Raw genomic sequence first — 24,029 nt, 5'->3', positions numbered from 1 at the left:
TACAAAGGCTGACATTACAAAGAAAAATTGAGACTCGATTACAGAAATAATATCTGAAAAGGAATGATTGTTAACAGGACCTGACTGCCAAGGGAAATGGTGTCCTTTCCTTTAAGATGTTCTTTTCTGTTCCCGGGTGTTCAGATATAACATTGTTCAAGTGGGTGGCTTGCTGTGGTTTCACGACTTGAAACTTGTTACTAGACGCACAGCTACAAATGTTCATGAACAATTCTCCATTGCTCAATAGATTTATCTAAGCTGGTGCTTCCCATTTTCACCCTCTTGCCAGCCACCTCGTGACCGCATTTGTACATATTAGTGCTTTCACCAGTGAGTACGTGCATCAATAAGAGGAGAAGTTGAAATTAGTTAATTGGCTACTTCATTAACAGCTGTGGTAAAAAGTCCAACGAGAAAGGAGATTGAAACTAGCTAAAATGAGGGGTTTGTATTGTAAGTGAATCTAAATTATCTATGGCCCCTATTCCTGCGGATAACTGAGAGTCAGCTGTGCACACATCTGTGGGTGTTTATAAACATTTACCATCTGTGAGAAGCTTATGGGTTGTAAATGGTAGGCTAATTAGTGAAATGCTAGTCATTCCTAATGACAGTTGTTATGGATAAAGGTTTTATCCAGGTTAAATTGATCTCAGAACTTTGTTGATCACTGGAGGCCACTCTACCGTTTATTACAAGACTAAGGAGGGCCGGCCCTGTGGCTTGGTGGTTAAGTGCACGCGCTGCAATGCTGGCGGCCCGGGTTCGGATCCCGGGTGCGCATCGAGGCACCACTTCTCCGTTCATCCTGAGGCCGAGTCCCACATGCAGCAACTAGAAGGATGTGCAGCTACGACACACAACTATCCACTGGGGCTTTGGGGGGAAAAAATAAAATAAATAAAATCTTAAAAAAAAAAAAACAAGACTAAGGAGCTACACTACGTTGTATAAGTCACACATTAAAGATGCATTATAACTAGATCAGGCTGCTAGTTTATGCATGTTAATGAGCTCTGCTCTTAATAGACTGAAGTGCTGATTTAGTATTTGTCAGAGTAAGTGAAAAGTTGTCAATCTATAAAATGGTCAATCGATTCTGTAATATATGACATTTTCACTTCTGTTCTACATACATACTAAACGCCTTCCATTCAGAAAATTAAGAAAGCAACGATAGCAAACTAAGTAATTGACACGAGACAATTCATTAATGAAAAGATCTGTCCATCTACACACATACATACCTGCACACATATGTATTTCCTTAAATTCCCCATATCAGGGGTTTTTCTAAACCCATGTATCTCTTCTACTGATCAAAAATATGGAGAAGACTTTCTAGACAGATTAACTTTAAAATAAACCCTATAACCAAATAGAAAGCAAAAAACCATACTGTACATGGAGAGAGACTCATATTTACCACCAAATGAAAGGAGTCTTATGATAGTTTGTATTTTAATAGAGAACCGTGTTATAGAATGAGTAAGTGGAGGCCTAAGCAAATTTTGCTTGCTTGGGCTGTAACACAGTATGTTTTTTATTTAAAAATTAATTTACAGAATATAGATGGAATTTTCAGAGTTAGAAGGAATCTTATTTTACAGATGAGGAGACATGCTCTGGGAAGCTAACTGGTCTGCTCACTGTCACTTAGCTACTGGTAGAGCTGGGGCTGGAACACTGAACACTCCACCCCTAGGCTGGAGCACTCATCACTACACAACACTGCTGGTATTCCAAGAGAGCAGCAACACTGGCCATAACATCAAGAATTGAGGCAAATGAAAAAAGCTACCCTATCTAAAATGTCACTCCTTCCCACGCTTCCTATCCCCCAACCCCTGTTTTATTTTATTCTCCTTAGAACTTACTGATTCTAACACTACATATTTATCTTAAATGTTGTCTCTCTTTTCTGCCACGATATAAGCCCACAAAAGCTGTGAATTTTGCTTGTTTTGTTTCCTGCTATATCCCAGGGCCTAGGATAGTTCCACAATATAATATGGGCTCAATAAATATTTGTTGAATGAAGGAAACATTTTGATAAGAAGGATTTTTTTTCACCATGACAGTAGTAATTCTATTAATGAAGAAGGTATTCCAATGCCAATTTGTATAATTTTTTGTCAGAAATTTAATAACCACAAGAGCAAATCACACAGGAGCTCTATGCAAGTCTTTTGGAATGCTAGATAAAGTATGCTTAATGCTTTAAAAAACACACACACACAAAATATTTACTAAAACAACATCACATATGCCAGGAAAATAATCATGAAAGCAAACTTCGATAATGAGAATCCCAGAGCCTTGAACCTGAATAGCTGAGCTGATTTCAGCTGAAGCGGAAGGAGTGGGTCTTCCTTCATGGGGATAGTGGGACACACTCTCTGTCTTATCTTACTGCATCCCAGACTCTCCAGGAGAGGGCCAGCCCAGCTTATCCTCATGAGCTAACGTGATCTGTTTTCAAACGTTCTTGGTTAGTAGTTTAAAAAAATGCCTAAACTGTCTTCATTAACAAAGAAGTTTGTTTTTTCCCTCTAAGAAAGAAGCTAACATTTATATGCAGTTTTTTGTTTCATACCCTATGTCAGGCCCTTTCAGGTAAAATTATTTCCCGATAAGAAGGCTTTAAATTGGAGGTGCAAAATCAACATGTCCCAAAGCTGGTATACATGTCATCCACCTAGTCATGAAAATTTCTCCCTATCTCCCACACCCAATCAGCTACAAAGCCCTATTGGTACTACCTCTAAACTGTCTTTCAAACCCATCCTGTCTTCTCTTTCTCAGTATATCCTAGTTCAGGCCTTCGGCATTTATCTCCTGCAAAATTCCAACAGTCTCGTAATTGGTCTCACTCTTTCTACTCCTCCCACATCCTCTAATCCATCTGCATCTTTGCCATCAGAGCCATCTCTCTACAAGAAGACCCTATCACTGCTCTGCTCAATGCCTGTGGAGTGTGCCTACAGGATGAAGCAAAAATCCAAAGCATAGGACACTCTCCCGACTTCCAATTTAGCCTCATCTCCTCCCACAGCTCTACCCCAAGATCATTTCAGGCCTGCTACATTATTTGTTGCTGTCCAAATAAGAATTTCATGCCTCTGTGTCTTAATTTACTCACCTCAATAGACTCCCAGGTTTGGAAACCCTGGCTCATGTCACTCTCTGTTCATTTGTTATCTACCTAATTCAAGATTCTACATTTTGAAGGACCAATAGAGGTCTGAACACTACTGCTCAGATGCCACTCTAATGTGGAAGCCAAAAGGACTATTCACAATACAGGAACTATCCACATAGCAGAGAATGCACACCACATTCTCGGGTTGTGAATGGAAAAGATGCCCCATCTGCTGGGAGAGACACTGGGAAGGGAGGAAATTCCATGCAGCGTAGGAGCCTTGCACACTGCTCTTCATTCCAGGAGGAAATAGGACTTACAGGATAGAATTTCCCATGGAGTTACAGGGGGTAGCATCCAAGAGTGGAAGCATCTTGTGTCCAACATGCAGAATTGGGAGAGTGGCAGATCCACGGATACATAGTGCAAATGCATCAGGTGCTTCTGAGAGGTGAACAGGGAACAAGTTTAAGCACCAGAAGGCTGCAGAAGCCCCCACAGCCGTTGAGTGCTTTGGGAGAAACACAGTAACGTCTTATAGGCATTGGCCGGGGAGAAAAAGAAGTTACCAGAGGGAATGCGCAAGTTCAAGCAAAGAACATGGAGACATTTCTGAGAATCACTAAAGACAGGGAGCAGAAGAGGTATCCAAGAGAAATCCAACAAATCTCCTGGGTTACCATTCAAGAGCAAAATAGATATTACCTTTACCAAAAGTAGACAGGAGAAATTACATCAAAACAGGGAGGCTGTTTCAGGCCCAGACAAAATTGAACCAAGAAGAATGCACACTGTTAGAAGTGTGCCCCAAGCTGACTTTCAAGCTTGGGGTCCATTTTAGGGAGAAAGAAAATAAAAGAGAGCATGGAAGGGAATTTCAAACATGACTAACAATTGTACACTGGAATTACTGAGCTAAAACACACACAGCAAGAGAGAAAGACAGAAACAGAGAGAGAATGACTAAGTTGTTTACCATTACACAGGCTGGTGGTTCAGAGTTAGAAGTTAAACTGCATTTATAGAAATAGTTACATATTTGCACACCTGATTTTGTTCTCATGACTATGACATACCTATTTGTTACCAACACTACATGAGCACATAAAATAAACTTGACAGATGTTATATCTTGCCCTAAGACTGGGCCAATTTACTTTTAAGGGAGTCTACTCAAATAGGATATGTACAATTGAGGAATTTTTGTCCCACAGACAAGAATTCTACGAATATTCTAAAAGAGCTTATTGAACACCTGCAATGGAAAGATACTATATTAGAAACAGCAACTGACTTAAAATGTTTATTTTTTTAAACATGGCTAATTTTGTATAAAAGAATTTTATTTTTGTAAGATTTATTGAGAAATACTAGCATGCTGGATTTTCATGTATAAAGAAGCAAATTTTTATAGCCAAATCAGAATATTAATTGAAGCATCATTTAAAATAACTATAGTAAATGTTTCATGTCATTTTCCTCTTGTATTTTATAAAAGATAAATATCATCTAATTAATAAAATGAGATAAATTTTTACATCAAAAAGGCCTCTGATAAGTTTCTAGGAGGAATACACCAAATTCTCAAAACTTTTGATTTCTGTTTTCAAACTTAACTGACCTCAAATTGGAACAGGCTAAAAGCATGCAGGCAACACACAAGCCTCCTTTAGCTAAGCTATAATACTCAGATGGACATTTTTATATCTCTAAGAGTCCCTCAGATTCTAACAATGATTAACACCATTGGAGATATTTCTCCCTTCTCTTCTTACCTTTCCCTTTTTAGAGTTGATGAACGGCGATTAAGTTACTATTCTATTTCTATTACATCAAAGTGCAACGCTTTAGGAATAAGATGGTGCCAAACATAAAATGGGAATTTTCTCATGGGGGAGAGGAAAGATTTGAATAATAACACTCATTCCCAAGCTTTCCCCCACCACAGGAGTGCAGCGGTTCAAAACAAAGCTTGATAGCATTTGGGCTCTTCTAATTTTCCAGGCAGAGAAGAAACAGGTCTTCATCTCCCCACTATGCCTCCAAATATAACATTAAGACGTTTTATGTCCAATCTCAACAGATACCATGATTTGAGAAACAGCACTTCCTCAGACTGCAATGCGGTGCACTTTAAAGTGTTGAAATGGAAAAGTCAATTAGAGCACAGAATAACCCAAACCCCATGTTTCCTTGGACTAAGTTCCTTTAGCATCCCATGGAAAAGCTCTCTAATGGCTACAATCTATGGGGAAAGCGGGAAGCATTGGGATCTTTTTGTAAGGATGAAAGGTGTTCCCAACCATCACAAATGATATTTTCACCTACCAAAGCCCAAATCCGAGTATAATCAACAGAGGCACAGCAAAATAGGATAGTCTAGTAAAATAAATTTAACAGATTTATTGACTGATTTAATATTTATCTAATAAAAATACTCCATGCATTCAAGAAATAATGTGACTACTATCAAAAGGCACCACACTTTTTTGAGACAAGATCAACATTGTTCCATAAGAAACATTAAAATAAATAATAGATGGCAAAGTAAGAAAAAAAAAGTACTTCTATTAACATGTGAATCCAATGGAAAACGCAATCTAATTAGCAATGAGAATATCCATTGGAAACAAGAGATCATAACTGCAATTCAGCACCAATAGAATCAACATGTATAAAATACATCAGAAGTGCAATAGCAAGACTGACTTTTGCTTAATTCTCGGCTTTTGAATTAAGAGAGTCCCTTTTGTTCACCAATCTTCTTGACTTTACGACATTTGAAGGCTCCTCAGCAGTTAAGTGAAAAAGAGGAACTGTCACACATTTAGAATCTTAGAACTAACGGCAAGTCAGAATCAGAGTTGGAATGACTTTGGAGAGAAACTATCCAGTTTCTTAATGCAATGATTCTTTACACAACACTCTTGAAAAGTAGTGATGGAGCTTCTGAATCTACACTAATTTGACAAAAAATGTTTCTACTTTGCAAGAGTTCCCACATGAATAGCACTCACAGTTCAAAAATAAATATTCAAAGGATTATATTGAACTAAAATTACTGTCACTTTTATCCATTAATGTAATTATTGGTGGAAGTTCTATGGTGACAGTTCACTCTAGCCAGGAAATGGTCTCCCTAGAATCGCTTGTTCCAAAAACAGTCGGTCATCTACTTTCTGTTGTTACACTAGTCTGTCAAATTCTTCCTGAGCCTTGGGGCACCCTAACCTGTGTTAAGGCTGCCCTTGATGTTAACGCCATTAATATTATGCTGCTTCTAATTTTCTTGAAGAACATTGAATATCTGACGAAGGAAGCTATTCAGGAAACAATATTTTAAAATCCTATTACAAAATAATGTCTAATTTCATCTAAACACTAATATCTATTTATACTATTTTCATGTAACACATAAATATTCGATTTCTCTGCTTAATTTTCCCAGTCTGCCCTAGGGTATATTTATTCATCATCAAAAGCCAAATACTACTACCGAGTTCATTTTTTACTTGGCAAGATAATCACTTTACACTTTGAGCAACCTTCAAGACCAAGTTCAGCACCATTGAATGGGTTTCCTTCCACTTTAAGGATTTAATGTCAAATGACCAAAAATAGGAAGAGAAAAGAGACAGCCTGTTAATAAAAAAATAAAAACCTGGCTCCCCCTATGACCTTTTGACACATTGATATTTTCATCTCAAAAGATACACAAACAATAGTACAGAAATACTGGGGACTATAAGCTAGGATAAAAGGATAAGAGCATAATGGTTGTGCTAGATTGGTTACTGGAACAATTGGAAGCCCAGGCGCTTGCTAGCATTTCAAAAGTTCAACTGCACAACTTTCCATTTCAAATTAATAGAATCTAAAAATCAGACAATTCTCTGCTGTTACAAATGTGCTGAAAGATTAAGTTTTCCCTAACAATCACTATTATTTTTGTCAATATTTTTACTTAACTACTAGATCCTCGTTTTCCAACACATATTGGCCATTTTGCAAATGCATGCTTTGGCTACAGGAAGACAAGAAAAAAGTTAACAGAACAGTTTTTTTAAATTCTATGTCATAAAAATCAAAGAATAGTCTTTATAGATTATTGATCTACATCAGGAGTTGGCAAACTTTTCTGTAAAGGGGCAGATAGCTCTTTATAAAATATTAAAATATTTTAGGCTTAGTGGGACATACGGTCTGTGTCCCAATTACTCAACTCTGCACTTGTAGCACCAAGGCAACTGCAGACAATATATGTAAAGGTATGGGTGTGGCTTTATTTTCCAGTAAAACTTTATTTACAAAAACAGGTGCAGGCTGATTTGGCTTGAGGGCTGTAGTGTGATCTACATTTTTATTTTTCACATAAATAGCAATATGCTAAACTGAAAACGAAATGGAAGAGATGTCTTTTGACTAGTTAAATTTTTATCAATTGTTTAGCAAATCTTGAGTGTCTTCTGCAGTATGTGCACTACGGGCACACAGTATGCTGGGTCCTATGAGATAAAGAATGCATAAGGCCACGTTCTTGAAAAACGTACAATCTATTAGAAGCATAAGACTGAAGGAAATAAAATGAGCATAACGAAATACCGCATGCATGAGTTATATGGCAAGACTATAATAGTTTATAAAAAAGGGATTGTCCATTATCAAGGACAAATATTCAGAGAAGACATTTTAGAGAGTGCAAGAATTGAACTAAATCATACTTTGTTAGATTCAGTCAGTTAAGAATTAGAGGAAAGATATTTATGGCAATGACAACACCAGAAATAAATGCCGAGAAGTAGGAATGACTGTGCTGAGGTAGAAAGTGGATGGTGTAACCAGTTCAAAAGAGTCAGAGGGCAGTCACGGAGTAGTACAAGTTCATGGCCACTTATCTGCAACCATTGCAGTCAGACATTTCAGAATCGGAGTTTTTCAGACTGTAGGAAGGTCAAAAAGGTGGATATTCTATAAAATCATAACTTACCCAGAGCAACCTAGGGCAGCATCCTCTAATTAAACTTGTTATTATTTCTGCAGCATGAATATTTACGTTGGATGGGACCTCCTATCAGTTCAGGTCAGGTTTGGCATCAAAGGAGTTTGGGCACTAAAGTTACTTCAAAACTTTTGGTTTTCAGAGCATTTTGCATTTTTGAATTGCAAAAGGAACTGCAGACATATAGTGGATTTGGCTGCCCTGAAGCCCCAAGCAATCCCGTTTTTGTTGTAATTTTGTCTGATTGGTTGTTATTGTTTTTTGCCTGGCATCAATATATATTAGGCTTTAGGGATGGTATAAATTTCACCTCTTTTTCAAACGTAATATTTATTTTTTCGTTTTTGAAATTGTTGGCCTGGACTCTATAAAGGTACCAACCAGGTTCAAAAGTCTATCTTTTTATGGGTCTAAAATAATTGGAGGTCTGTGGAGGCCTCTGTTTCTTAGGGTAGAGGCTAACAACAGAGATTTGTGTAATGTTTAAAGAACATGCATTAGATAATAGAAATGAGATACATTTCTTAAAAGTTGGAGAGATTTATGGTTATATCTGAAAATAAGAGAATACTCATTGTCTATCTCTGAAATAAAAAGAATAACTTCCCATCAAATACAAATAATAATTTCATTCAAAATTGCCAATCTGAGGGCCGGCCCTGTGGCTTGGTGGTTAAGTGTGCGCGCTGCGATGCTGGCGGCCCGGGTTCGGATCCTGGGTGTGCATCGAGGCACCACTTCTCCGTTCATCCTGAGGCCGAGTCCCACATGCAGCAACTAGAAGGATGTGCAGCTACGACACACAACTATCCACTGGGGCTTTGGGGGGAAAAAATAAAATAAATAAAATCTTAAAAAAAAAAAAACAAAACAAAATTGCCAATCTGACATGGAAGAGGTCATCGTGACAATAATCCACTGGTTTGGAAAGTGTACAGCACATAAATAACTATTGACTGGGGGGACAATTACGTAAGGAGTATTCAATGTTACACACAAAGAAGATGCCCCTGTGATTGAGTTCTCAATTACAATACAATAAATGTAGCTGATGTTATTAAAGTTATAGCATTCTCCACATTGTAATAAAATAAAAATAATTGATTGGTATGATTTCTGCCCTAGAATGTGGACAAGGTGAATCTGTGCTTGGTAACAGAAAAGTTATGAATAAGCAATGTTAATATAAAGATGTCTTTGGTAAAATTCTTAGAAGTAATCCATGCTACACCATAAAGATTTAAATTATTTTTCTCTAAATAAAGTTTATGATTAGTGGGATTTAATCTTTCACTCCAAAACAAATTTAAAACAAAAATTGCAGTCTATTTTCTACTCAGCATATAATTAATTTTATATAATACTCATAAGAAGGGCAATGAAAAACCATTTTGAAACCAACCATTTGGTGGTGAACACAATGTAGTCTATATGGAAGACCAAACGATGAAATTTATATAATGTTATAAACCAATATTACTTCAATAAAAAATAAATTAAAAAAAAAGAATGTTTTTTAAATATTGGATGAGCAGCAAACCAATTAGTATGAAGATATACACCATAAAGACGTTTAATAAAGAGGGACACACACAACTCAACAAAGTTAAAAAAAAAGAAAAAATAATCACAGTTTCAAGATATGTTGTGCTGGAGAAGTCTGAGAACCTCCTCTCCTAATTTCTCAGAAATCTGGGACTTTTTGGAAGGAGACAGAGGATGGTGTGTAAGCCTTGTACAGCTACACAGAGAAGACATATATTAGTGCACACAAAGGTTGGACTCTGAATGAGTTTTCACAGTTCAAGCTGTGTTATTCCAGAGAAAGGGATTCCTGCACACAAATGAAAACCTGTATAACCATTAGCGAGACTCTTAGAAAAATTTTGTACCAGACACCCCTTGATACTACTCATGGAGTCTGAGTCTCTTAATACCATCAGGAAAAAAAATTGTTACATAGTAGTGTTAATGATAGGGGTAGGGGTGTCTCAGGGCACTTATTCTAGAGCAAAGCACAATAAGGGGTTTGTGCTCCTTCCAAAAACTACTATACTGCAAATTGCCTGGTTCCTTAAATTCTAATCTGGGTCAAACAATGAAAATACTAAAGATATTTCCGCCCTTTCGGATCTGTTGAGCTCTGTTGGGCCCAGAACTATTCAGACCACTGAAAAATTCCTCCTTCAAGAGGAGAAGGGTAGTGCCAATTTATCCTTCTAGCTCTGGGCACTGGGATAAACAAATCTTTAGATAAGCAGAAGAATCAAAGTGGAATCTAAACCAGAGTAGGGAAGCATTCCTAATTTGGCGATCCTCCCCAAACTTCCCAACACAAAGAAAGATGCTATCTAGTTTAGAACCATTGATTATGGTACCAAAGAAATAGTTGTCCCTCTCAAAGGTTTCCAGGGAAGATAATTCTCAACCTCCATACATAGCTATAATCTAGTGCCAATTACCAATTACTAAAATTCGTTTTGGTCCCTTTTTCCTGCACTATGATTAAATCACCAGTAGTAAAGGAATAATAGCACAATGAAAATATGACCTCTGGTCAGAAAACTTGAGTATTGGCTTCACTGCTTGCTAAATCTGTGACCATGTCCAAAGAAACTAAACAACTCTTTGGTAAAAACAGTCTCATAAGTTTGTTGTAAGCATTACATGCAATAATGAACACATACAGAGCCTGGTAAATAATATGTGATCAATAAATGGTAGTAGTAGTGGGTGCTGTGGGGCTATTGTTATTATTATTATTATTACTGTTCCATAAAAGATGAGGGTAAGAAAAGAGAAATATATCAAAGCCAATGTAATGTAACTTGTTGTATTCTTCTAAATAGAGAAATGATTAAAACTACTGGCCTACTTACATGCATCAATTGCCAATAATGCTAGAAAACTGGAAGCACTATTGCACAAAACTAGAATATATGCAATTATGGAAAATAATCTAAGTTTTATGATATCTGTAGAGGACAGGGTAACCGTCAAAGCCTTTATGAAAGCAAGTACACACATTAATTGCATATCTGTTGAGATTGGCAGACATTCCCAAGTAGCATTTATGTAATATGCATTTCCTCTAAAATGGAGGCCTAATTGCCTAGTTATTCCAAATTGCAGAATGGAAAACAAAGGAGCAGTTTTGGCCGTGTGGGTAAACAACAGATTTCTAAGAGCTAATTATCTCTTTATTTAATAGACTGAAGTTGCACCAAATGAGACATTTAAATCTAATAAATAATAAACAAATTGTAACCTAAAGACTAAAATATAGGAGCAGCTCATATAGCTTTTATTGCTCCATTAAATAAGCTTTTATTTACTTCCCCCACAAAACATAATTATACAACACTGGGTCCATTTCAAGGCCATTCTGATGTGCTATTTAAAAATTATGTGAACGAACTTACATTCTCAGGAAGTCTTAAAGCATAATATTTGAATTCTATTATCAAATGCTCTATTCGTTTCCATTATTAAGAAACAGAAATGCAGTTTCAAAAACTTGTACATAATCACATAAAATCGCTATCACTATTTGTCTTACTAGAAATGATTACACATAAGGATAGCTATGCAATTTAATAAATACTAGTGTCTATGCTTACTAGTTTCTACATCAGATGTTTAATACTTTGGGTATCTTCTAAATTAAAATAATTCAAATTTAAACATCAACCTCAGAAAATACATTCAAAATTCACATACTAATTAAATAAAGACATTGTGAAAATGTAGTTAATTTGCTTGTTTGTTTAATGTAATACCAAATCATTCAACAGAAATAACCAAAATTGCCTACGTGAATATTTGAGACCTCCAGGCTCATCATTTTTAAAGAAAACAAAGATGAGAAAAATAACCTTTTAAAGTTATAACATGATAATATGAGATGCTATGTTTTTTGTTTTTTGTTTTCTTATAATTTTATTTATTTATTTTTTCCCCCAAAGGCCCGGTAGATAGTTGTACGTCATAGTTGCACATCCTTCTAGTTGCTGTATGTGGGACGCCGCCCCAGCATGGCGGGACAAGGGGTGCGTCGGTGCACGCCTGGGCTCCGAACCCGGCTGCCAGTAGCTGAGCGCGCGCACTTAACCGCTAAGCCACGGGGCCGGTCCCGATGCTATGTTTTCTTAATTTTGCTGCTCAAAAGAATTTTTAATGTTTCATTTTTCTTCTTAGGAAAATTTAGCCCACTACTCTCTTTATTTTCATTCTATTAACAAAAATCACATTCTGAAATGATAGTGATAATAAATAGTAGACTTAAAAATAGTTGCCTGCTCTCTTGCCAAGATCAAGTAATGATTTATGATGGATAAGAAAGAGCAGGGATTTAATTTACGCTACTACTTCCGGTGGCAATACAAGAATTTGTACATCTGTGAAATAACATAGTTCTTATTTGCATGGTGAAAATACTCAAGTCATGAAAATATATGGAAGAAAGCTCCCTGTGGCTTTATGGTGGGATTATGCGAAGGTTTTTCTCTTCTTCTATCATTCAGGGATATGTGTCTTACATACAAAAATAAGATAAAACAAAAAGTTCTTGGTCCAGAGAGGTGACAAAACACTAACGTAAATTCAACAATTCACCCTTCTACATTTTTTTAAGAACAGGAAAGCCAGGCTGACAACTTCTGCAAAGATTAGAGCAGTACTATATTCTGCACTAAATATAACATCTACAAAGAAAAATAATACTGTTTTAGCTGATCCTCACAATAAGATATTAAAAAAATACACTACATTAGCACATATGGTACAGCACATAAACATGAGCCTGGTTATCTTATCAATTTCTAAGGAGTTTTATAACCAATATTTTAAATTACTAAGTTTGATATACATTAATATTCTCCTCAGTTCTCTAAGACCAAATTTTGTCACTCCCGTCCATCTCCAGTCTCCATCTCCATTTTATTATCCTTTCTTACTTTATTTCATATAACTCTTCATAATCTGAAATTACCTTATATATGTGATTATCTGATTCACTCATTAGAATTTTAAATTTCATTACAGCAGGGATCTTATTTATCCTTATTATCACTGTAATCTCAGCATACAGAAAAGAACTATTTGTTGATGAATAAAAAAAATCAAAGAGGCCTAGCTATTAAGTTTCTTTTCTATACCAATAAAATAATAATGGAAGATCATAGCACTTAAATTTTTCATAACACAATGTCTTTATTAAATATAGGATTTGTCAAATATCAAAAATGCATAAAATTCAGCATATCCATTAAAAGTGTCAAAAGCTGATATTTTGCATAAGAATATTTTCAGTAATTAAGTGCTAATTAGACATATCGCTTTAGTAACTTCTACTTCATAAAGCCTCTAAATGTTATGAAAAATCATGATTTGACAAAAAGTATATTCTATATCCAATATGGAAAGGAAAAGGTGAATGCGTACTTGTACTATTTTTAAATATGAGAAAAATTATCAACAAATAAGAAATAATATATTGGATACTTATATGACTTACTTGGCTGTAGCAGCTACGTTAATATTAAAAGACTGAATACTTTCCTCTTCTATATTGATAGTCATGTTATGTTTACAGGAAAACTAAAGACTATCCAGAATAATCATTTATTGGGGTTTTAGAAGAGGTCTGTCACTTTGGTGAAAAAATTATATGTTTAGGTGCTATGAAATTGGGGATACGTCCTTTGATTCTTTAAAATTCCGTAGTCTACAGGAAAAAAAAATCAAAGTTGATTTCCAAAATTTTCAAATGTTTTTAAAAGAGATAATGTTTCAAAAGTAGCTTTCTATGTTATAGCTCTCTGTTCTATCAAATGTTGTATCATCTTGTATCAAATGACGTCCTTACTAAATCTATTAAAATATTCACACACGTATGTAGTATTTGCTTTAAAGGTGTATTATTTTAAAGTATTTATTTAATATCATTTATATAAAACAATGTTACCCAGACTATCCTTTGAAGAACACTCTTGGAAAAATGTCCAAATGTATGGCACATATGGACCTCAGCATACTAAAGGCGTTGGAAACTCCTGTCAAGTGAGAGCCTTACATTTATTTGAGACTCTTCTATGATAATTTGCATACCATGTTTGGGAAGAGATAGTATAGAAAAAGTCTTATAAAATAATCAAATAATCAAATTGATTATCAATCAAATGAGCTCTATGATTAACAAAACATGCAATAGAAAACTTTCCTTAAATTTACTTTAAAAATCAAAAGTATTCAAATCTTGGGGCCAGCCCGGTGGCACAAGTGGTTAAGTGCGCATGCTCTGCTGCAGCGGCCTGGGGTTCACCAGTTCGGATGCCGGGCACGCACCGACGCACTGCTTGTCAAGCCATGCTGTGGCAGTGTCCCATATAAAGTGGAGGAAGATGGGCATGGATGTTAGCCCAGGGCCAGTCTACCTCAGCCAAAAGAGGAGGATTGGCAGATGTTAGCTCAGGGCCAATCTTCCTCAAAAAAAAAAAAAAAAAGCATTCAAATCTATTTTAATACTTAAGAATAGAAAATGTCTTCAACACAAAATTACCTATCTGAAACCAACATAAACCAATTATTAACCATAATTGATGGTTAAATATTAGAACAGTCTTGGTAAAATTCAGACACAGATCTTAGTATATTAAAATTTATATGTCAAATATATGAATGATTAAGAAAGAATTACAAATAATTGGAGCAGAACAGTATTATGAATACAGTAGTCTCCCTTATCTGTGGTTTTGCTTTCTGTGATTTCAGTTACCTGCAGTCAACCACAATCTGAAAATATTAAATGGAATATTCCAGAAATAAACAATTCAAAGTTTTAAATTGTGCATCATTCTGAGCAGTGTGATGAAATCTTGTGCTGTGCTGCTTCATCCTGCCCAGGGTGTGAATCATCCCTTTATCTAGCATATCCACGCTATATAAGCTACCTACCCATTAGGCACTTAGTAGCCATCTCAGTTATCACTGTCTCAGTATCACAGTTCTTGTGTTCAAGTAACCCTCATTTTACTTAATAATGGCCCCAAAGCACAAGAGTAGTGATCCTGGCAATTCAGATACGCCAAAGAGAAGCCATAATGTGCTTCCTTTAAGTAAAAAGGTGAAAGTTCTTGACTTAATAAGAAAAAAAGTCACATGCTAAAGTGCTAAGATCTACTTTTATTCAAGTAACTTTTTTATTAGAGTAACTTTTATTATAGTCTCTTTTTATAATTGTTCTATTTTATTATTAGTTATTGCTGATAATCTCTCACTGTGCCTAATTAAACTTTATCATAAGTAACTAAGTATAGGGAAAAACAGTATAAATAGGGCTCAGTACTATGTGTGGTTTCAGGCATCCACTGGGGGTCTTCGAACACATCCCATAAGGATAATGGGGGACTACTGTAACTGAAAACTAGAAAAAAATTGAAGTGGACATGAAATTGCTGAAAAGATGACTTTCTAAACTTAAAGATGGTAGAAAAAAATCATAAAAGCAAAGATTATAATAAAGCATTACATAATAAAATTGAAACTGTAGGGGAGGAAAACTTGTCTCTTCTTCCCTTCTAGGTTCTTTCACTGGTCTAATAATTGAATTGATGTAAGACACATTAACAGGAGAAAAACAAATTTAATTTTGTATGTATGGGAGCTCATAAAAATATGAGGCTCAAAGAAGTGACCAAAGCCAGCAGCTTTTATATGTTTTAGACAAAGAAACAATAAATTTGTGAAGAATTGACAAGACAAAAAAGTTTGGGCTTGGAGTAGCAAATTAGCGAGGAACTAACAAGGTTTGTTTATACAGCCTTCTTGGCCCTAAATTCCCTGTCTCTGGTGATAAGGATGCCTCTCTTTCTCCTGGTGCAAGGAGGGTACTTTTCACACTGGACATTTGTTTCCGGCTTTCAGGAAGACAAAGGGTTAAATTGTCCTTCTTGGACCAGGCTATTTCTCAAGTAACTTTAATTCAAAATAATCAGTATGCCAAAGTGGCATATTTTGAGGTGGCATATTCTGCTCCCCCTCAAAACACTTTTATATGTCAAGATGTAAAAATAAAAGCCAAATTGAAAAAATATATTTAAAAGGTAAATACTGAAACATAATGAGCTAACTTGTGTAAATCAACAAGAAAAAGACTAAGACAACACAATTCACAAAGGAGGAAATACAAATGGAGTATAAATACTTGAAAAAATGTCTAACCTCAGTAGTACTCAAAGAAATGCAAACTAAGATAATAGAACACAACTTCCTAATCTATTAGATTAACAAAAATCTTAAAAAATGAGAATGTTCACCCAAGGCACATTCATAAACTAATGTTAAAAGTTGGTGAAATTAGAATACTACTTTGGCAACAGGCATCAAAAGTCTTAAAAATATTTATCCTTTTCTATTCCACATCCTAAGTACAAACATTCTTCAATTATTTATGCATAAATGTATTTATCACATTGAAAAGTAGCTCTTGTTCTATGGCTTCATTACTGACGACTGCAAGTTAAATTAGATATGGCATATCCAGTGGATGCAAGGACATAGATATTTAAAATTACAAATTAAGAATTACAAGTTAAGAATAACATGAAACGTTCAGAAAGTTCAGCAAGATAAAGTGAGACACTAAACTGCATATTCTCTAGGATCATATAGCTATTATTAAAAGGTAGAAAATTTTAAAACTGAAAGAAAAATGTGCCAAAATATTAACAATGATTCTTTGGATAGGAGGATTATGTCCTCCTGATATTAGTGTTTTGATCTATCTACTACTTTTTTTAGGTGTTCTCTATTACACTAAAGTATTATTTTTAAATTGAAAAATAAAATAAACATTTATTCTTAAAAATGGAACTTTCTTTAAGGAGAAACATATATTTAAATGAAAACATTATTAAGATTAGACTGGATTTGAAGTTTCACTAAAATTTTTGCTTCCTATCAGGTTCTAACTTTCCAGATTGATAGAATAGAGAATTGCTGAGTGGCTCTGTGTGATAGACCCTCGGGGAAAACCCACAAAGAACACATCCCATCTGTCATCAGGTAACTCATCTAGATGATTCTTTAACCACCACTAAATGAGCTAATGCTCAAATACCAGAATATTTGGTAAATTAGGCAGTAATAGATTATTTTAAAAATGATTTCCAGAAGCATATTTTTAAAGTCATTGCTAAACCTTCTGATCTCCATTTCCGTTACCATTTTAAGATATTTCTGAGAACACTTCTGAATTTCAAGTGTACTCTTATAAACAAGAAATTGTGCTTAGATGACTCTTTTCCCCTGTAAGAAACATGTGTGATACGTTAAGGTACTCAGTTTGCTTTATTAGAGATAAAATATGTCTGTAAAAATTAAAGCAAAGAGGGTATCTCGCGAAGTCTACCCCTGGGGAAACCTTAGGTGAATTTGCAGCCCTGAGCTGTAAACTATGGTAATTTAGCAGTGAAGTTGATGGATTTTAATTAAAGCCTTCTGCAATCCTTAGTGACTTGGAGTGAAAGAGCCAGAATTTTAAAGGGGTGAAAATATAACTACAATTTACTTAATTCTTTTGCTTCTAAGTTAGCGGTATCTTTTAGCTTTGGAAAATATACATATATATCTCTGTAAAACTACTTTTTCTATTTCTTAAAAAATTTTTTCCAAGAACGTTATATTAAAAAATTTTTTTAAATACACAAAAGTAGAGAAAATGGTATAGTAAACACATCCTTCCCTCCAAGTACCCATCACCCAACTTTAGCAATTATTATTTACAGCCAATTCTGTTTTATCTATACGCCCACCTACTTCTCAGTCACGCTAGGCTATTTTGACTGAAATCCCAGACATCATATCTTTTCATCTATAACATTTCAGTATGAGTCTCTAAAAGATACTTTAAAACACCTTCACAACAACATTGTCATGTCTACAAGAAAAAAAGATATTCAAATTTTTCAGACTTTTTTGTGCATTTGTTTGGATTGGAATATACATAAGTTCCATTTATTGCAATTGATTGATATATCTCTTAAGTCTCTTTTAATAAATGTTTTCCCTCTATCACTTTTTCCCCTCCTTTAGCGTATCTTGTTGAAGAAATCAGTTTACTCGTCCTGTAGCATTTCCCACTGTTTCCTACAGTTGTTAAGCTATTAACTGACATAAATTATTACAGATTGGTTATCAAAGTAGTGGTCAAAGAAATATGAATATTCTGGAACTGCAAGAGTGTGCTAGAGGACTCAAATAACCTACACCCAACATCAGAATGAAAACAATATTTGTTAGTAAACTAAAGGGGAGAAAGCCCATAAAAAAAAAAACACAACTGCTCTAGGGTTTCACTATACACATAAGTGATCATGTCTTCCTTTTATCACCAAAGTGTATTAAACTCTTAAAAAGTAACCAGTATAAATCTTCACTGTACACAGTATAAAGAGCAAATTTGATAGTACTCACCAGTCTTCATTTCTAATAAGCGCTTTTTCTTTTGTTGGCGTTCAAGTCTTTCTTTCTCTGCCAATTCTTTGGCTATTCTGGCACGTTTTTCTTTTTCCTCGGCTTCCCTTTTTTTGACATTCTCCTTTATTGCTTGCTATTACAAATAAATTTTGAAAAATGATCAATTTTAACCACAGTGATTCCACAAAGAAAATAGAAAATTATAAACTGTAGAACTGTGATTAAATATCTTTTAGATAACAGCTACTTCTTATATTAGTAACACAGTCTTCTAAAAGATTAGCACAGAACTCTTGTTAAATATGTTACATACCTATAAATATAACTGTTATATTTAAAGCACCTGCATCTTAGTGGAATCACCTAAAAGAAGGGAGACAGAAACTAAAAATAAAAAAGCATTTAATTTACAAATCAAAACTGTTTTCCTATACATATTTCCAAAAGAGTGTCTAGCAAATGTATCAGTCTCCCATAGCTCCTCTGCTAAGTAAATACTGAGTATAAGAAAGAGAGTTGAAGAAATGATAGATAAGAGCTGACATTTTGTAATGGCTACTTTGTATTACAAACGATCATTTAAACAATTTCTCTCATACAGAGAGAACTGTCATAAAGATGACTAAAGAAATATTTGGGATTTCAAAGCCAGGCCCTCTGACTGTTCATCAAAACCAATAATAATAACATGTGAAACATAAGAAGATCTCAATAGATATGTGATTAGTTAATTTCTTATTTTCTAAGTTTTATACAAATCCACAAATGCCTCTCGTGGCATTAGTGGGAATTAGCAGGTAAACATGGATTTTTCTAAGTGCCAACAAACAGCATGGCATCGTACTACAATCTCCTACGGAGACTGTATTCTCAGTACCAGGGAATCCAAACAGGTTATCTAATTGCTAGTTTATCTCTAATAGGATTAAATAGAAAAGTGCATAATTAAACTTTAACAAGTAAGTGGCTTATATTATTTTGGAGGGGGCTTTAATTTCTTCTTTACTGTAATATTCTTATTTTTTTAAACTCTAGAGACAGTACAAGTTCTTCATTTGGAAATCAAATAATAAAGTTTAATATTATTGACCAAAACAATGAAAGGAAAAGTACAAGGAAAAAAAGCATAGAGTAGAAGGAATATTAAGTCATCCATTCATTCAATACATACTTACTGAGAGACTAAGTAGTAAATGATACTTCTAAAGGCTTGAGACATAATATATACATGTAGCTCTAAAACAAGTTTACATTCTGTGCGATGGGGTGGGGCAAGAGGCAAAGACAGACAATAAACAATAAAAAAAAGTTTGATATAGTACTATGAAAAAAAAATAAAACAGAAGGATGTGATAGAATGCCAGGGGAGTTACTTTACATCAGGTGGTCAGATAAGGCCTTACTCGCTGATCTGATTCAAGCTGAATCTTGAATGTCAAGGAGCTAGCTAGGTGATATCTGCAGGAAGAACAAAGGGCAAAGGCTGTAGGTGGGTTTGAGAGAGAGAAAGGTGGCCAATATGGTGGTATAAGATGGGGTCAGGAGATATGCTGAGGACTGATCATTTAGGGACTTCTAGACCAACATGGGGGGTTGGATTTTCTCGTAAGAGGACTGGAAAACAACTGGAGATTTTCAAGCAAGAGAGTGCAATACTAAGCACTCTAAGATACAAGTGCTAATCAAGCACCTTTGTTCCAAACTATCTTTTCAAAGATATTTGTATAACAGTCTTGGAAGATAGAGGTAGTGTCTCCTCTTAAGCAAATGGATTTGTTTACTGTACAGTATGACAAACTGGGGCAAAGGTGGGGCAGCCTTACTACATCTTAAAAAAGATTGGGTTCCCTCAGTTCAGGATTCCCCTCCAGTAATACAAACCACTATGTATATAGGGATTAAACCTGGCCCTCTTCACATTGCCCTGTGGGAATTTGGCCTCAGGAATCTACAAAATTCTTTACCCTGGCTACTGCTATTGCTGTGAGTAATAAACTGTTCTTTGTCTCTGACCCCACATTCTTGTGTCTTCTGTCAACATCCATGAAACTACAGCAGGCTGACAAGGTAAATTCTCATACTCGTCATAGTTCAGGACATACATTAGCACTAATTATTATTGCTAAGCTATGAGATACTAGCTGCAATAATAGATGCTTTAATAGGCAATCTCTCCAAATCCTCCAAATAGATTCTGCATTCTTCATTCTGGCACAGAATGGTTAAGTACTCGTTCACTAGAATGAAAGTAGTAAGAGGTAGAGGCAAGAGTTGAAAGCTAGTTTTGTCTGTTTTTTCCACCATGTTGCTTCATATTATGGTAGTATATGTTAAGCACTAGCTATAAGACAACAGATGCTATAAAAATCAACATGAGTTAGGAAGGTAGGAGAAGGCAACATAAAAGTAGAAAGTAAGCATGATTTCAAAGACAAGTGTGTATATTAGTATGGGTGTGTGCATGTGCACCAATGTATTTATGTGTAAGGGAGTTGGGGTAGGAAAAGTGGATTGTGGTGGAGAAAAAGATAAGTAAATATTCAGGAATCAAAACTGTATTTCTTGCTTGAGGGAAATGAGTAAGAGGAACCCACAATAGATAAAAAAGAGAAATATCATGTAGCTTATTTATGAAACTTATTAAAGTATAAAATTTTCTGATGTGAATTTTCAAGTTTAATTATTGGATTTCAATGAGAACATGTAATAGACCACCTATTACAAGATAAAATTGCCACACCCTTTAAGTATTCCACTGGGCAATAAAAAGTTAAAATTACTTCCCAGGACCTATAAAAATAATGTTTACACTTAGAAATAAGGTCTGAAGTAGTTCTTAAAGCTATTTTGTTTTATGGAAAATGCACTATTGATTTTCATTTAAAAGCCTATTTCATTTAGAACATATCTTATTCTGACATTATAAGGAGAAGAATTTTGCTGGAAAAATACCAACAGACAGCATAGAAATAGGTATTTGGTCTGAAACTAATATCCCAGTTCAAACAGTCATTTGAGATTTTCTTTTATTCTAAATGCTGAAAAGTAAAAGTAGGCTAAAACAGAAAAGCTGAATAGTTAGAGAACCACATTATTCTAGATACAATTGTCTCTTAGTTACTTCAATTCTAAATTCAAAGCCAGAAAGGAAAGTTAGGGGTGAGCCATACATAAAGACAGTTAGCTATAAGACATTGATTTTTTTTTAATCATTTTATTCTTGACCTAGTTTTTTATTTAGTCAATTGGCAAATAAATTGCACTGCCACCAACAACTTTCAGCTAAGCAATGCCAAAAGAAATTCTTTGAGTGCTTGCAGAACTTCCCAGATATAGCCTGGTGCATGTGGTTGTCTGAAAGATCGGTGGGCTCACAAGTCTACAGCAATGACAACAGATGGTTTTAAAATTTCTGTCACATTTTTGACTATTCATTCAAAGACAAAATCAATAAGTTACCTGAGTTCCTAAGGCTCACATGCTTTTTATGGTGAGTGCAGATTCTAAAATACTTATATAAAAATACATAGGTACATTAATAAATATATATATACAAAAATATAGAGAGATATGTTAAATATATGCATGTGTGTGTATTCTGGAAGAAAATAAAATACATGAGCTCACCATTATTTCCCACCTATAATTTATGTTTTCTACATAACTAACACGATAACAAGAACTTTGCGAAAACTGGTTTAAATACACGTTATAGCATTATACAACATATTTTCTCTCAGAGGAACCAAAATGACCAAAAGCCAGTAAATTTAAATGAGTGTGTGTGTGTGTGTGTGTGTGAATGTAAAATTTAGATGAGTCTAGCAGAGCGTAATCCTCCATAAGTTGTGGCTATTATCATAAACATTATCTTTGAGTTTTTTGAAAACTGCATCATCTTTATTATAAACTTCTATGACTTGCTTTTTTCACTCAACATTAAGTTTTTAAGATTCCTCCATATTCTTATGTATAAATTGCACTTCATTTTCATTGCTTATAACGTTAAATTGTGTTTTATTATTTACTCTCATAACAGCCTGATTTGTTTCTAATTTTTGGCTATGATGAACAATGCAGATACAAACATTTTGTACATGTCTCCCTGTGTATAAGAGTGTTTTAACAGTAGGTCCCATTAGTTGGTTTTTAAATCTGTTTAGAAACTGTTGATAGCCACTCTTAAGCAAAGAGAACAGAAGATTTTAGAACAACGTAACAGGCAGTAAGGTATTTGTTTGTTGACTCGTTTCTGTTCTAAAAATACATATACATAAGAGTGCTGGGTCCAGTTATAAAATATTATTTTACAATGTGGGTTATGGTCAAAACAGCTTGAAAGCTACTACTCTCTAGGATAGGAATGGAGTTGTTAAAGAAAAGGAGAGGTTCATCTTCAATCTTGCTAGACGATGTCAAAGTGTTTTCAGAGTGGTTTTGCCAATGCATACCCCTACCCTCAGTGTATGATCATAGCCTACATACTCACCAAAACTGTTATCTTCAGTCCTCTACCCATTCGGCATATATATAACGGTATCACATCATGTTTTAAACTTGTATTTCTATAGTTATTAATTAATTCAAGTAGCTTCTCACACTTTTATAAACCATTTGTATTTCCTATTCTGTTCATATCTCTCACCAATTTTCCCATTAGATTATCATTTTCTTAATGATTTGTAGTTTTTAAATATTCTGGATACGAATCTTTTGTCAGCTTAATGTTTTATAAAAATATCCTGGTTTCTAACTGTCATTGTACTTTACGTTGTCTTTCAGTAACCAGAAGTTATTCCATCTGTGTAGTCAAAGTCTCTTTCCTCTTACTGCTGGACCTTTTATATCTTATTTAAGAAATCCTCCCCTAATTCAAAGACAAAAAAATACTTCCACATTTTCTTCTTAAATTTTTAATGATGCTGTCCACATTTTAGTATCTACTTTATCTGGAATCAATGTTTTTGAATGGTATGAGGTGGGGATCGAATTTACTTTTTTCATATGGAAAACGAGTTGATTCATAACCATTTCACAACTAGCCTATCCTTTCCCCATTGATCTGCAAAGCCACCTCTTCTGGACTTCAAGTGGCCATATATGTATTGATGTTGGGGGCTGTTTTAGTCCACTTGGTCAATATATCCATGTTTGCACTAGTAACACTCTGTCTTAATTATTATAGCCTATGTCTTTTTTTCTTCTTTAGAAAAGTCTTCACTATTCTTGGGCCTTTGCTCTGTCATGTATTTTTCAGAACAGATTATTAAAGTTTTGAAAAAGCCTATTAGGCTTTTGAAAAGAATTGCTCTGATTCTGTAGATTAATTTAGAGAGAATTGGTATCTGTACAATATTGAGTCTTTCTATTTACGAGTGTGATGTGTTCTCCGTTAACTTGGGTCTTTTT

General features: G+C 34.7%; 1 protein-coding gene across 2 annotated transcripts in view; it reads right to left on the bottom strand.

Moving 5' to 3' along the window:
- Positions 1–24,029, bottom strand: part of DIAPH3 (diaphanous related formin 3) — a 480,740-nt gene that overhangs the window by 129,735 nt on the left and 326,976 nt on the right. For both annotated transcript variants that reach the window (XM_004433600.3, XM_087436004.1), the window contains one exon: positions 18,618–18,753. In XM_004433600.3, coding sequence (XP_004433657.2) covers positions 18,618–18,753 — 136 coding nt within the window. The remainder of the gene's footprint in view (positions 1–18,617; positions 18,754–24,029) is intronic.

Source organism: Ceratotherium simum, chromosome 10 (genome assembly GCF_057802395.1).
Source record: "Ceratotherium simum simum isolate JZ-2026a chromosome 10, ASM5780239v1, whole genome shotgun sequence".
In the NCBI taxonomy this organism is placed as follows: Eukaryota; Metazoa; Chordata; class Mammalia; order Perissodactyla; family Rhinocerotidae; genus Ceratotherium; species Ceratotherium simum.
This window is presented reverse-complemented; position numbering and strand designations above follow the sequence as displayed.